General features: G+C 50.7%; 1 protein-coding gene across 2 annotated transcripts in view; it reads right to left on the bottom strand.

Moving 5' to 3' along the window:
• Positions 1–16,204, bottom strand: part of LOC139577355 (terminal uridylyltransferase 7-like) — a 50,744-nt gene that overhangs the window by 33,458 nt on the left and 1,082 nt on the right. The window contains exons 2-9 of one of the 2 annotated variants that reach the window (XM_071404411.1): positions 14,990–15,283; positions 14,725–14,906; positions 11,786–11,943; positions 11,340–11,456; positions 11,075–11,252; positions 5,235–5,323; positions 4,326–4,377; positions 4,124–4,193 (exon numbers count right to left, since the gene is read on the bottom strand). In XM_071404411.1, coding sequence (XP_071260512.1) covers positions 4,124–4,193; positions 4,326–4,377; positions 5,235–5,323; positions 11,075–11,252; positions 11,340–11,456; positions 11,786–11,943; positions 14,725–14,906; positions 14,990–15,267 — 1,124 coding nt within the window. In that variant the 5' untranslated portion in view covers positions 15,268–15,283. The remainder of the gene's footprint in view (positions 1–4,123; positions 4,194–4,325; positions 4,378–5,234; positions 5,324–11,074; positions 11,253–11,339; positions 11,457–11,785; positions 11,944–14,724; positions 14,907–14,989; positions 15,284–16,204) is intronic. The other variant, XM_071404412.1, reaches the window with a different exon arrangement.

Raw genomic sequence — 16,204 nt, 5'->3', positions numbered from 1 at the left:
TGTCATGTAGCCAGATAACAGCTCATTACAACTGTCATGTAGCCAGATAACAGCTCATTACAACTGTCATGTAGCCAGATAACAGCTCATTACAACTGTCATGTAGCCAGATAACAGCTCAATACAACTGTCATGTAGCCAGATAACAGCTCATTACAACTGTCATGTAACCAGATAACAGCTCATTACAACTGTCATGTAGCCAGATAACAGCTCAATACAACTGTCATGTAGCCAGATAACAGCTCATTACAACTGTCATGTAGCCAGATAACAGCTCATTACAACTGTCATGTAGCCAGATAACAGCTCATTACAACTGTCATGTAGCCAGATAACAGCTCATTACAACTGTCATGTAGCCAGATAACAGCTCATTACAACTGTCATGTAGCCAGATAACAGCTCATTACAACTGTCATGTAGCCAGATAACAGCTCATTACAACTGTCATGTAGCCAGATAACAGCTCATTACAACTGTCATGTAGCCAGATAACAGCTCAATACAACTGTCATGTAGCCAGATAACAGCTCATTACAACTGTCATGTAGCCAGATAACAGCTCATTACAACTGTCATGTAGCCAGATAACAGCTCATTACAACTGTCATGTAACCAGATAACAGCTCATTACAACTGTCATGTAGCCAGATAACAGCGCAATAAAACTGTCATGTAGCCAGATAACAGCTCAATACAACTGTCATGTAGCCAGATAACAGCTCATTACAACTGTCATGTAGCCAGATAACAGCTCATTACAACTGTCATGTAGCCAGATAACAGCTCATTACAACTGTCATGTAGCCAGATAACAGCTCATTACAACTGTCATGTAGCCAGATAACAGCTCATTACAACTGTCATGTAGCCAGATAACAGCTCATTACAACTGTCATGTAGCCAGATAACAGCTCATTACAACTGTCATGTAGCCAGATAACAGCTCAATACAACTGTCATGTAGCCAGATAACAGCTCATTACAACTGTCATGTAGCCAGATAACAGCTCATTACAACTGTCATGTAGCCAGATAACAGCTCAATACAACTGTCATGTAGCCAGATAACAGCTCATTACAACTGTCATGTAGCCAGATAACAGCTCATTACAACTGTCATGTAGCCAGATAACAGCTCAATACAACTGTCATGTAGCCAGATAACAGATCCATACAACTGTCATGTAGCCAGATAACAGCTCATTACAACTGTCATGTAACCAGATAACAGCTCATTACAACTGTCATGTAGCCAGATAACAGCTCAATACAACTGTCATGTAGCCAGATAACAGCTCATTACAACTGTCATGTAGCCAGATAACAGCTCATTACAACTGTCATGTAGCCAGATAACAGCTCAATACAACTGTCATGTAGCCAGATAACAGCTCATTACAACTGTCATGTAGCCAGATAACAGCTCAATACAACTGTCATGTAGCCAGATAACAGCTCATTACAACTGTCATGTAGCCAGATAACAGCTCAATACAACTGTCATGTAGCCAGATAACAGCTCATTACAGCTGTCATGTAACCAGATAACAGCTCATTACAACTGTCATGTAGCCAGATAACAGCTCATTACAACTGTCATGTAGCCAGATAACAGCTCATTACAACTGTCATGTAGCCAGATAACAGCTCAATACAACTGTCATGTAGCCAGATAACAGCTCATTACAACTGTCATGTAGCCAGATAACAGCTCAATACAACTGTCATGTAGCCAGATAACAGCTCATTACAACTGTCATGTAGCCAGATAACAGCTCATTACAACTGTCATGTAGCCAGATAACAGCTCATTACAACTGTCATGTAGCCAGATAACAGCTCAATACAACTGTCATGTAGCCAGATAACAGCTCATTACAACTGTCATGTAGCCAGATAACAGCTCAATACAACTGTCATGTAGCCAGATAACAGCTCATTACAACTGTCATGTAGCCAGATAACAGCTCATTACAACTGTCATGTAGCCAGATAACAGCTCATTACAACTGTCATGTAGCCAGATAACAGCTCATTACAACTGTCATGTAGCCAGATAACAGCTCATTACAACTGTCATGTAGCCAGATAACAGCTCATTACAACTGTCATGTAGCCAGATAACAGCTCAATACAACTGTCATGTAGCCAGATAACAGCTCATTACAACTGTCATGTAGCCAGATAACAGCTCAATACAACTGTCATGTAGCCAGATAACAGCTCAATACAACTGTCATGTAGCCAGATAACAGCTCATTACAACTGTCATGTAGCCAGATAACAGCTCAATACAACTGTCATGTAGCCAGATAACAGCTCATTACAACTGTCATGTAGCCAGATAACAGCTCATTACAACTGTCATGTAGCCAGATAACAGCTCATTACAACTGTCATGTAGCCAGATAACAGCTCATTACAACTGTCATGTAGCCAGATAACAGCTCATTACAACTGTCATGTAGCCAGATAACAGCTCATTACAGCTGTCATGTAGCCAGATAACAGCTCATTACAGCTGTCATGTAGCCAGATAACAGCTCATTACAACTGTCATGTAGCCAGATAACAGCTCATTACAACTGTCATGTAGCCAGATAACAGCTCATTACAACTGTCATGTAGCCAGATAACAGCTCAATACAACTGTCATGTAGCCAGATAACAGCTCATTACAACTGTCATGTAACCAGATAACAGCTCATTACAACTGTCATGTAGCCAGATAACAGCTCAATACAACTGTCATGTAGCCAGATAACAGCTCATTACAACTGTCATGTAGCCAGATAACAGCTCAATAAAACTGTCATGTAGCCAGATAACAGCTCATTACAACTGTCATGTAGCCAGATAACAGCTCATTACAACTGTCATGTAGCCAGATAACAGCTCAATACAACTGTCATGTAGCCAGATAACAGCTCATTACAACTGTCATGTAGCCAGATAACAGCTCATTACAACTGTCATGTAGCCAGATAACAGCTCATTACAACTGTCATGTAGCCAGATAACAGCTCATTACAACTGTCATGTAACCAGATAACAGCTCATTACAACTGTCATGTAGCCAGATAACAGCTCAATACAACTGTCATGTAGCCAGATAACAGCTCAATACAACTGTCATGTAGCCAGATGACAGCTCATTACAACTGTCATGTAGCCAGATAACAGCTCATTACAACTGTCATGTAGCCAGATAACAGCTCATTACAACTGTCATGTAGCCAGATAACAGCTCATTACAACTGTCATGTAGCCAGATAACAGCTCATTACAACTGGCATGTAGCCAGATAACAGCTCATTACAACTGTCATGTAGCCAGATAACAGCTCATTACAACTGTCATGTAGCCAGATAACAGCTCATTACAACTGTCATGTAGCCAGATAACAGCTCATTACAGCTGTCATGTAGCCAGATAACAGCTCAATACAACTGTCATGTAGCCAGATAACAGCTCATTACAACTGTCATGTAGCCAGATAACAGCTCAATACAACTGTCATGTAGCCAGATAACAGCTCATTACAACTGTCATGTAGCCAGATAACAGCTCATTACAACTGTCATGTAGCCAGATAACAGCTCAATACAACTGTCATGTAGCCAGATAACAGCTCATTACAACTGTCATGTAGCCAGATAACAGCTCAATACAACTGTCATGTAGCCAGATAACAGCTCATTACAACTGTCATGTAGCCAGATAACAGCTCATTACAACTGTCATGTAGCCAGATAACAGCTCATTACAACTGTCATGTAGCCAGATAACAGCTCATTACAACTGTCATGTAGCCAGATAACAGCTCATTACAACTGTCATGTAGCCAGATAACAGCCATTTTCTCAACAGGTGTGATTAATGAAGGACTGACCTGTCCAGCTTCACTAACAACGGGTGTGATTAATGAAGGACTGACCTGTCCAGCTTCACTAACAACGGGTGTGATTAATGAAGGACTGACCTGTCCAGCTTCACTAACAACGGGTGTAATTAATGAAGGACTGACCTGTCCAGCTTCACTAACAACGGGTGTGATTAATGAAGGACTGACCTGTCCAGCTTCACTAACAACGGGTGTGATTAATGAAGGACTGACCTGTCCTTGTCTTTACAGATGACCACAGGTACCCTGGCATGGAAGTCTGCCTCCAGGCTATCATAGAGAACTGGAAAATCACCAACATCTCCGTGTGATCACTCCCATTGATGGCTATCACAATGTTAAATACTAAAAGTATCATTGGTTATTATGGGTATTCTAGCTAGCGTAGCATCTCAAAGAGGTAGAAGGTACTCACGGCTGACAGACAGGCTCTCCTGAACCAGCAACAGAACCTCTGGTTGATGCATCTGTGAATACAGACCCATATAAACCAGCTAACCGTACTCACTCTGTTGAGCACATGGCCTCACATGTGAATCCTTAAAGAGATGGGTGGGGCTAAAGGTTTAAGAGGGTGTGAACGATGCTGAATGGGTGTAAACAAAGAAGGGCTCTCCAGTAGGTACCAAAACATTCAAAGGCCATTTTCTCAAAAGTGAGGCTACAAGTTTATCAAAGTAGAATTACCATCCCATTGTTCCTCAACTGTAATGGATTATATACCATTTCATAGCTTTGAGTCTGTACTTTTATCCAATGTAAAATAACACAACTGAAAATGTTGCTACATAACACCAAATCAAAGAGATCGGTCACAAATGAACATTAAATTATCTGGCAACAGCTCTGGTGGACATTCCTGCAGTCAGTATGCCAATTGCACACCCCCTCAACTTGAGACATCTGTGGCATTGTGTTGTGTGACAGAACTGCCCATTTTAGAGTGGCCTTTTATTGTACCCAGCACAAGGTGCACCTGTGTAATGATCATGCTGTTTAATCAGCTTCTTGACATGCCACACCTGTCAGGTAGATGGATTGTCTTGGCAAAGGAGAAATGCTCACTAACAGGGATGTAAACACATTTAAGCACAACTTTTGAGAGAAATAAGCTCTGTGTGCGAATGGAACTTTTCTGGGATCTTTTATTTCAGCTCATGAAACACGGGAACACCACTTTACATGTTGAGTTTATATTTTTGTTCAGTATAGATACAACATCAATGCAGAGGAAGACATGTCACAATACAACACTGAAGAGCAGCAGAATGAACTGCTCATTTAGAAAATAGGACACACACACACACACACACACACTACTCACATGAGGGGGGAACTGGATATCGATGTTGACGTCAGAATCCTTGAAACCAAACTTGGTGCAGGAAGACCCATAGAGTCGGAGTTTCACCTCTGAAACAATAAGAAGGGATACGTTAGAAGTCCAGCAGGCAGGGGCAGCGCCTCAGAAACCAGGACCCGGAATCCCTATCAAAATGGTTGGTCCAGTCTTTACCAACCCACCCAGCATGGTTGGTCCAGTCTTTACCAACCCACCCAGCATGGTTGGTCCAGTCTTTACCAACCCACCCAGCATGGTTGGTCCAGTCTTTACCAACCCACCCAGCATGGTTGGTCCAGTCTTTACCAACCCACCCAGCATGGTTGGTCCAGTCTTTACCAACCCACCCAGCATGGTTGGTCCAGTCTTTACCAACCCACCTATCAGCCTGAAGACAGGAAGTAAAACCAGTCCAACCAGTTCATATGCTGTATTAAGCCAGTTCATATTACAACAACCTTGTGAGATTTGTTTTGGTGTTGCTGTTGTTCCCGGCGCGCACATTTGTTTGTTAAGGCGAAGTTCGGTAGCCGAAGTCTACGCACCCCTTCATTGGTTTATTTTTCAACAGTAGGGGTGGGAACTATGGACGGGATTCTTCAATGAAGTGTCATTCAACGAGAGAGAGGAGAGAGCAGCAGCCAGGTCCTACTGAGAGGAGAGAGAGCAGCAGCAGCAGCCAGGTCCTACTGAGAGGAGAGAGAGCAGCAGCAGCAGCCAGGTCCTACTGAGAGGAGAGAGAGCAGCAGCAGCAGCCAGGTCCTACTGAGAGGAGAGAGAGAGAGCAGCAGCCAGGTCCTACTGAGAGGAGAGAGAGAGCAGCAGCAGCCAGGTCCTACTGAGAGGAGAGAGAGAGCAGCAGCAGCCAGGTCCTACTGAGAGGAGAGAGAGAGCAGCAGCAGCCAGGTCCTACTGAGAGGAGAGAGAGAGCAGCAGCAGCCAGGTTCTACTGAGAGGAGAGAGAGAGCAGCAGCAGCCAGGTCCTACTGAGAGGAGAGAGAGCAGCAGCCAGGTCCTACTGAGAGGAGAGAGAGAGCAGCCAGGTCCTACAGAGAGGAGAGAGCAGCAGCAGCCAGGTCCTACTGAGAGGAGAGAGAGAGCAGCAGCAGCCAGGTCCTACTGAGAGGAGAGAAGAGCAGCAGCAGCCAGGTCCTACTGAGAGGAGAGAAGAGCAGCAGCAGCCAGGTCCTACTGAGAGGAGAGAGCAGCAGCAGCCAGGTCCTACTGAGAGGAGAGAGAGAGCAGCAGCAGCAGCAGCCAGGTCCTACTGAGAGGAGAGAGAGAGCAGCAGCAGCCAGGTCCTACTGAGAGGAGAGAGAGAGAGCAGCAGCCAGGTCCTACTGAGAGGAGAGAAGAGCAGCAGCAGCCAGGTCCTACTGAGAGGAGAGAAGAGCAGCAGCAGCCAGGTCCTACTGAGAGGAGAGAGCAGCAGCAGCCAGGTCCTACTGAGAGGAGAGAGAGAGCAGCAGCAGCCAGGTCCTACTGAGAGGAGAGAGAGAGCAGCAGCAGCCAGGTTCTACTGAGAGGAGAGAGAGAGCAGCAGCAGCCAGGTCCTACTGAGAGGAGAGAGAGCAGCAGCCAGGTCCTACTGAGAGGAGAGAGAGAGCAGCCAGGTCCTACTGAGAGGAGAGAGAGAGCAGCCAGGTCCTACTGAGAGGAGAGAAGAGCAGCAGCAGCCAGGTCCTACTGAGAGGAAAGAAGAGCAGCAGCAGCCAGGTCCTACTGAGAGGAGAGAGCAGCAGCAGCAGCCAGGTCCTACCGAGAGGAGAGAGCAGCAGCAGCAGCCAGGTCCTACTGAGAGGAGAGAGCAGCAGCAGCAGCCAGGTCCTACTGAGAGGAGAGAGCAGCAGCAGCCAGGTCCTACTGAGAGGAGAGAGAGCAGCAGTCAGGTCCTACTGAGAGGAGAGAGAGAGCAGCAGCAGCAGCCAGGTCCTACTGAGAGGAGAGAGAGAGCAGCAGCCAGGTCCTACTGAGAGGAGAGAGAGAGCAACAGCCAGGTCCTACTGAGAGGAGAGAGAGAGCAGCAGCCAGGTCCTACTGAGAGGAGAGAAGAGCAGCAGCAGCCAGGTCCTACTGAGAGGAGAGAAGAGCAGCAGCAGCCAGGTCCTACTGAGAGGAGAGAGCAGCAGCAGCCAGGTCCTACTGAGAGGAGAGAGAGAGCAGCAGCAGCCAGGTCCTACTGAGAGGAGAGAGAGAGAGCAGCAGCCAGGTCCTACTGAGAGGAGAGAGAGAGCAGCAGCAGCCAGGTCCTACTGAGAGGAGAGAGAGAGCAGCAGCAGCCAGGTTCTACTGAGAGGAGAGAGAGAGCAGCAGCAGCCAGGTCCTACTGAGAGGAGAGAGAGCAGCAGCCAGGTCCTACTGAGAGGAGAGAGAGAGCAGCCAGGTCCTACTGAGAGGAGAGAGAGAGCAGCCAGGTCCTACTGAGAGGAGAGAGAGAGCAGCAGCAGCCAGGTCCTACTGAGAGGAGAGAAGAGCAGCAGCAGCCAGGTCCTACTGAGAGGAAAGAAGAGCAGCAGCAGCCAGGTCCTACTGAGAGGAGAGAGCAGCAGCAGCAGCCAGGTCCTACTGAGAGGAGAGAGCAGCAGCAGCAGCCAGGTCCTACTGAGAGGAGAGAGCAGCAGCAGCAGCCAGGTCCTACTGAGAGGAGAGAGCAGCAGCAGCCAGGTCCTACTGAGAGGAGAGAGAGCAGCAGTCAGGTCCTACTGAGAGGAGAGAGAGAGCAGCAGCAGCAGCCAGGTCCTACTGAGAGGAGAGAGAGAGCAGCAGCCAGGTCCTACTGAGAGGAGAGAGAGAGCAACAGCCAGGTCCTACTGAGAGGAGAGAGAGAGCAACAGCCAGGTCCTACTGAGAGGAGAGAGAGAGCAGCAGCCAGGTCCTACTGAGAGGAGAGAGAGAGCAGCAGCCAGGTCCTACTGAGAGGAGAGAGCAGCAGCCAGGTCCTACTGAGAGGAGAGAGAGCAGCAGCAGCCAGGTCCTACTGAGAGGAGAGAGAGCAGCAGCAGCCAGGTCCTACTGAGAGGAGAGAGAGAGCAGCAGCAGCCAGGTCCTACTGAGAGGAGAGAGAGAGCAGCAGCAGCCAGGTCCTAATGAGAGGAGAGAGAGAGCAGCAGCAGCCAGGTCCTACTGAGAGGAGAGAGAGAGCAGCAGCAGCCAGGTCCTACTGAGAGGAGAGAGAGAGCAGCAGCAGCCAGGTCCTACTGAGAGGAGAGAGAGAGCAGCAGCAGCCAGGTCCTACTGAGAGGAGAGAGAGAGCAGCAGCAGCCAGGTCCTACTGAGAGGAGAGAGAGAGCAGCAGCAGCCAGGTCCGACTGAGAGGAGAGAGAGAGCAGCAGCAGCCAGGTCCTACTGAGAGGAGAGAGAGAGCAGCAGCAGCCAGGTCCTACTGAGAGGAGAGAGAGAGCAGCAGCAGCCAGGTCCTACTGAGAGGAGAGAGAGAGCAGCAGCCAGGTCCTACTGAGAGGAGAGAGAACAGCAGCCAGGTCCTACTGAGAGGAGAGAGAACAGCAGCCAGGTCCTACTGAGAGGAGAGAGAGCAGCAGCCAGGTCCTACTGAGAGGAGAGAGAACAGCAGCCAGGTCCTACTGAGAGGAGAGAGAGCAGCAGCAGCCAGGTCTACTGAGAGGAGAGAGAGCAGCAGCAGCCAGGTCTACTGAGAGGAGAGAGAGCAGCAGCAGCCAGGTCCTACTGAGAGGAGAGAGAGCAGCAGCAGCCAGGTCCTACTGAGAGGAGAGAGAGCAGCAGCAGCCAGGTCCTACTGAGAGGAGAGAGAGCAGCAGCAGCCAGGTCCTACTGAGAGGAGAGAGAGCAGCAGCCAGGTCCTACTGAGAGGAGAGAGAGCAGCAGCCAGGTCCTACTGAGAGGAGAGAGAGCAGCAGCCAGGTCCTACTGAGAGGAGAGAGAGCAGCAGCCAGGTCCTACTGAGAGGAGAGAGAGCAGCAGCCAGGTCCTACTGAGAGGAGAGAGAGAGCAGCAGCCAGGTCCTACTGAGAGGAGAGAGCAGCAGCCAGGTCCTACTGAGAGGAGAGAGAGCAGCAGCAGCCAGGTCCTACTGAGAGGAGAGAGAGCAGCAGCCAGGTCCTACTGAGAGGAGAGAGAGAGCAGCAGCAGCCAGGTCCTACTGAGAGGAGAGAGAGAGCAGCAGCAGCCAGGTCCTACTGAGAGGAGAGAGAGAGCAGCAGCAGCCAGGTCCTACTGAGAGGAGAGAGAGAGCAGCAGCAGCCAGGTCCTACTGAGAGGAGAGAGAGAGCAGCAGCAGCCAGGTCCTACTGAGAGGAGAGAGAGAGCAGCAGCAGCCAGGTCCTACTGAGAGGAGAGAGAGAGCAGCAGCAGCCAGGTCCTACTGAGAGGAGAGAGAGAGCAGCAGCAGCCAGGTCCGACTGAGAGGAGAGAGAGAGCAGCAGCAGCCAGGTCCTACTGAGAGGAGAGAGAGAGCAGCAGCAGCCAGGTCCTACTGAGAGGAGAGAGAGAGCAGCAGCAGCCAGGTCCTACTGAGAGGAGAGAGAGAGCAGCAGCCAGGTCCTACTGAGAGGAGAGAGAACAGCAGCCAGGTCCTACTGAGAGGAGAGAGAACAGCAGCCAGGTCCTACTGAGAGGAGAGAGAGCAGCAGCCAGGTCCTACTGAGAGGAGAGAGAACAGCAGCCAGGTCCTACTGAGAGGAGAGAGAGCAGCAGCAGCAAGGTCTACTGAGAGGAGAGAGAGCAGCAGCAGCCAGGTCTACTGAGAGGAGAGAGAGCAGCAGCCAGGTCCTACTGAGAGGAGAGAGCAGCAGCCAGGTCCTACTGAGAGGAGAGAGCAGCAGCCAGGTCCTACTGAGAGGAGAGAGAACAGCAGCCAGGTCCTACTGAGAGGAGAGAGAGCAGCAGCCAGGTCCTACTGAGAGGAGAGAGCAGCAGCCAGGTCCTACTGAGAGGAGAGAGAGCAGCAGCCAGGTTCTACTGAGAGGAGAGAGAGCAGCAGCCAGGTCCTACTGAGAGGAGAGAGAGCAGCAGCCAGGTCCTACTGAGAGGAGAGAGAGCAGCAGCCAGGTCCTACTGAGAGGAGAGAGAGCAGCAGCCAGGTCCTACTGAGAGGAGAGAGAGCAGCAGCCAGGTCCTACTGAGAGGAGAGAGAGCAGCAGCCAGGTCCTACTGAGAGGAGAGAGAGCAGCAGCCAGGTCCTACTGAGAGGAGAGAGAGCAGCAGCCAGGTCCTACTGAGAGGAGAGAGAGCAGCAGCCAGGTCCTACTGAGAGGAGAGAGAGCAGCAGCCAGGTCCTACTGAGAGGAGAGAGCAGCAGCCAGGTCCTACTGAGAGGAGAGAGAGCAGCAGCCAGGTCCTACTGAGAGGAGAGAGAGCAGCAGCCAGGTCCTACTGAGAGGAGAGAGAGCAGCAGCCAGGTCCTACTGAGAGGAGAGAGAGCAGCAGCCAGGTCCTACTGAGAGGAGAGAGCAGCAGCCAGGTCCTACTGTCTGTGGTACACTACTAGTTTCATTGAGAAGTACGGCACCAAACATCTTAAACAGATGGGAAACTGCAAGACCTTCTGTGCTAAAACTTAATGACAGATTCCTTGATCTATCTCAGATTAACTGATAGATGAATAGACTATTTGGAGAAATTGTTACTGGCTATGTTGTTGCTACGGTGGCTCAAGAAGGACAACCCTTAAAATTGCCGTTTTTGTCTCGATTTTCAAGTTAAGGTCTTTAGGCAGTATTGCGAGCACACAAGTTCACGTCACCTAGCCAAGTTCTGCAAGGAGCAAACCCAACAAACAGTATGTATGCAGACGGCGTAAAGCTAAACTCTTCTACCCCTCCAGTCTACTCCGGTCGTTCTCTCACCAGGCAGGACGGACATCAGGACTTCCTGCATGTTGGAGACGATCCGTCGTCTGTTCTCTACATCCTGGTCACTCATCCCTCTCTCTCTGACCACACCCTCCAAAGCCACACCCACCGCCACCACCTGCTCCGCTCCGGGGGGCACGAGATCCGTCAACATCACCTCCTCACGACGCTCCTACACGAGAGCAAGCAGACACACAAGGGGTCATATAATAAGACATTGTTTTGGATGAAAGAACGTAGAAGTGAAAGGTGTTCTCACCTTGGCTCTCCTCTTGTGCCACTTGTCTTTGATGTGTCTGTGAGCTTCAGAGACAGAGTCCAGCAGAACGTCACACAGACAGCAGGTGTAGACAGCACTGGGGTTACTGCGGGACCTCTGAGACAGGCAGGAGAGAGAGAAAGAGGGATGGCAGTCATTGGTCGCGTTCCCCCTGCATCAACCAATGCGTCGGCTGTGCCGCCAGGCACCAGACTGCTATAACGTGATGTGGTTAGATACGTAAAATAACGATGCAGGCATTGTAAGATCTGGCATGAGTCAGCAACGTCTGGGCAGAGGAACGCGCTCACAGTGTCCGTAGAGGACTCAGGAAGTAAGTAAAGCCCCTTGTGTGCGTGCGGGGCCAGAACAAAATGTATATCGTTGGGTATACTAAAGGATGGGAGTGACACGGTAGTCCTGTCCTCTCCTGATGGATGCCACACCTTCTTCAGACGGAAGATCTCCTCTCTGCCGATCTTCTCCTCCGCCTGTTTCAGCCCCAGCAGCTCTTTGGTTGACAGAGCTGACTCGTCCACCACCAGCCCACGGTCCTCCTCACGTAGACCCCGCCTGCGGTCACGGTTCCTACAGTTCTTCCCCCCTGGAGAAACCAAGTCACGTTACCCATAGTCCAGACACATTACATTACATTTAAGTCATTTAGCAGACGCTCTTATCCAGAGCGACTTACAAATTGGTGCATTCACCTTATGATATCCAGTGGAACAACCACTTTACAATAGTGCATCTAACTCTTTTAAGGGGGAGGGGGGGGTTAGAAGGATTACTTTATCCTATCCTAGGTATTCCTTAAAGAGGTGGGGTTTCAGGTGTCTCGAGGTGTCTTCAGACACCTTCCTGACTCCACAGCCATGTACATTGTGGCTTAATTGTGACTGACTGATCTACTAATATTGACTAGTTATTTATGAAGCAAGGTGATTTGTTGATCCGTCATTCTCCACTCGCCTTTGAAACTGTAATGTGGAACCCACCCCATGTAGATCACCTACAGACAGTCCCACCCCATGTAGATCACCTACAGACAGTCCCACCCCATGTAGATCACCTAGAGACAGTCCCACCCCATGTAGATCACCTAGAGACAGTCCCACCCCATGTAGATCACCTAGAGACAGTCCCACCCCATGTAGATCACCTACAGACAGTCCCACCCCATGTAGATCACCTACAGACAGTCCCACCCCATGTAGATCACCTACAGACAGTCCCACCCCATGTAGATCACCTACAGACAGTCCCACCCCATGTAGATCACCTAGAGACAGTCCCACCCCATGTAGATCACCTAGAGACAGTCCCACCCCATGTAGATAACCTACAGACAGTCCCACCCCATGTAGATCACCTACAGACTACAGACAGTCCCACCCCATGTAGATCACCTAGAGACAGTCCCACCCCATGTAGATCACCTACAGACAGTCCCACCCCATGTAGATCACCTACAGACAGTCCCACCCCATGTAGATCACCTACAGACAGTCCCACCCCATGTAGATCACCTACAGACAGTCCCACCCCATGTAGATCACCTACAGACAGTCCCACCCCATGTAGATCACCTACAGACAGTCCCACCCCATGTAGATAACCTACAGACAGTCCCACCCCATGTAGATCACCTACAGACAGTCCCACCCCATGTAGATCACCTACAGACAGTCCCACCCCATGTAGATCACCTACAGACAGTCCCACCCCATGTAGATCACCTACAGACAGTCCCACCCCATGTAGATCACCTACAGACAGTCCCACCCCATGTAGATCACCTACAGACAGCCCCACCCCATGTAGATCACCTACAGACAGTCCCACCCCATGTAGATCACCTACAGACAGTCCCACCCCATGTAGATCACCTACAGACTACAGACAGCCCCACCCCATGTAGATCACCTACAGACAGTCCCACCCCATGTAGATCACCTACAGACAGTCCCACCCCATGTAGATCACCTACAGACAGCCCCACCCCATGTAGATCACCTACAGACAGTCCCACCCCATGTAGATCACCTACAGACAGTCCCACCCCATGTAGATCACCTACAGACAGTCCCACCCCATGTAGATCACCTACAGACAGTCCCACCCCATGTAGATCACCTACAGACAGTCCCACCCCATGTAGATCACCTACAGACAGCCCCACCCCATGTAGATCACCTACAGACAGTCCCACCCCATGTAGATCACCTACAGACAGTCCCACCCCATGTAGATCACCTACAGACAGTCCCACCCCATGTAGATCACCTACAGACAGTCCCACCCCATGTAGATCACCTACAGACAGTCCCACCCCATGTAGATCACCTACAGACAGTCCCACCCCATGTAGATCACCTACAGACAGTCCCACCCCATGTAGATCACCTACAGACAGTCCCACCCCATGTAGATCACCTACAGACAGTCCCACCCCATGTAGATCACCTACAGACAGTCCCACCCCATGTAGATCACCTACAGACAGTCCCACCCCATGTAGATCACCTACAGACTACAGACAGTCCCACCCCATGTAGATCACCTACAGACAGTCCCACCCCATGTAGATCACCTACAGACAGTCCCACCCCATGTAGATCACCTACAGACAGTCCCACCCCATGTAGATCACCTACAGACAGTCCCACCCCATGTAGATCACCTACAGACAGCCCCACCCCATGTAGATCACCTACAGACAGTCCCACCCCATGTAGATCACCTACAGACAGTCCCACCCCATGTAGATCACCTACAGACAGCCCCACCCCATGTAGATCACCTACAGACAGTCCCACCCCATGTAGATCACCTACAGACAGTCCCACCCCATGTAGATCACCTACAGACAGCCCCACCCCATGTAGATCACCTACAGACAGTCCCACCCCATGTAGATCACCTACAGACAGTCCCACCCCATGTAGATCACCTACAGACAGCCCCACCCCATGTAGATCACCTACAGACAGTCCCATCCCATGTAGATCACCTACAGACAGTCCCACCCCATGTAGATCACCTACAGACAGTCCCACCCCATGTAGATCACCTACAGACAGCCCCACCCCATGTAGATCACCTACAGACAGTCCCACCCCATGTAGATCACCTACAGACAGTCCCACCCCATGTAGATCACCTACAGACAGTCCCACCCCATGTAGATCACCTACAGACAGTCCCACCCCATGTAGATCACCTACAGACAGTCCCACCCCATGCCTACTGAAGATAACCCAGCTGTGTTGTCTACCTGAGCTGTGTTGTCTACCTGAGCTGTGTTGTCTACCTGAGCTGTGTTGTCTACCTGAGCTGTGTTGTCTACCTGAGCTGTGTTGTCTAACTGAGCTGTGTTGTCTACCTGAGCTGTGTTGTCTACCTGAGCTGGGAGCTGTGTTGTCAGCGTTGTCCCTCCGTCCCTGCTCCCAGTCCTCTCCTGGGTCCTCTCCCTGAGACGTTCTCCTCCAGCGCTGTGGGGGGCGCTCTCTCCAGTTCGCCTCCCGGCCCTCAACCAGGCCATCTGCCTGCTGGCTCTCTGGGTACCTGCAAAGTGTTAGCATGGCAATTTAGTGTGACATGTTTTCCTACGGGAAATGTTCAGTTTTAGGAATACGTGTATTTGGTACCTGGGTCTCTGGAAACCCTCCCTCTGAGAGGGGCTTTGCCCCCCCTTGAACACCGCCCCCCCAGGGGAACTGCTGAGGGGCCCCATCCCTCCCTTCTTGGGGCTGGCGCGGTAGAACCCACCGTGGCCTCCCCTCTTCCCCTGGCCACCCCTCTCCGGCTTGGGGCTGTATCCTCTCCCAGCGTCCTGGTTCCTCCAGGCCTCTGCCTCGTTTGCCACCGCGACCCTCTCCCGGCCTCCCTGTTTAGGGTAACGTGGCCTGCCTCCTGACTCTTCCATGGTGTTTCTACTAGGCCTGTGGGGAGACAAGGAGAGAAGTGGCTAGTTCAAATCAAATGCATTGCTACTTCTGGGGAATGTAGTAGTGACCACTAGCTCTGGTCCAGGGTGTTTGTGGAGGAACGCACACTAACGAAACCCTGGACAATCGCTAAGTGACCACTAGCTCTGGTCCAGGGGGTTTGTGGAGGAACGCACACTAACGAAACCCTGGACAATCGCTAAGTGACCACTAGCTCTGGTCCAGGGGGTTTGTGGAGGAACGCACACTAACGAAACCCTGGACAATCGCTAAGTGACCACTAGCTCTGGTCCAGGGGGTTTGTGGAGGAACGCACACTAACGAAACCCTGGACAATCGCTAAGTGACCACTAGCTCTGGTCCAGGGGGTTTGTGGAGGAACGCACACTAACGAAACCCTGGACAATCGCTAAGTGACCACTAGCTCTGGTCCAGGGGGTTTGTGGAGGAACGCACACTAACGAAACCCTGGACAATCGCTAAGTGACCACTAGCTCTGGTCCAGGGGGTTTGTGGAGGAACGCACACTAACGAAACCCTGGACAATCGCTAAGTGACCACTAGCTCTGGTCCAGGGGGTTTGTGGAGGAACGCACACTAACGAAACCCTGGACAATCGCTAAGTGACCACTAGCTCTGGTCCAGGGTGTTTGTGGAGGAACGCACACTAACGAAACCCTGGACAATCGCTAAGTGACCACTAGCTCTGGTCCAGGGGGTTTGTGGAGGAACGCACACTAACGAAACCCTGGACAATCGCTAAGTGACCACTAGCTCTGGTCCAGGGGGTTTGTGGAGGAACGCACACTAACGAAACCCTGGACAATCGCTAAGTGACCACTAGCTCTGGTCCAGGGGGTTTGTGGAGGAACGCACACTAACGAAACCCTGGACAATCGCTAAGTGACCACTAGC

This window comes from Salvelinus alpinus, chromosome 5 (assembly GCF_045679555.1).
Source record: "Salvelinus alpinus chromosome 5, SLU_Salpinus.1, whole genome shotgun sequence".
NCBI classification, from domain to species: Eukaryota; Metazoa; Chordata; class Actinopteri; order Salmoniformes; family Salmonidae; genus Salvelinus; species Salvelinus alpinus.
Note: the sequence above shows the minus strand (reverse complement) of the source record. Positions and strands in the feature narration are given on the sequence as shown.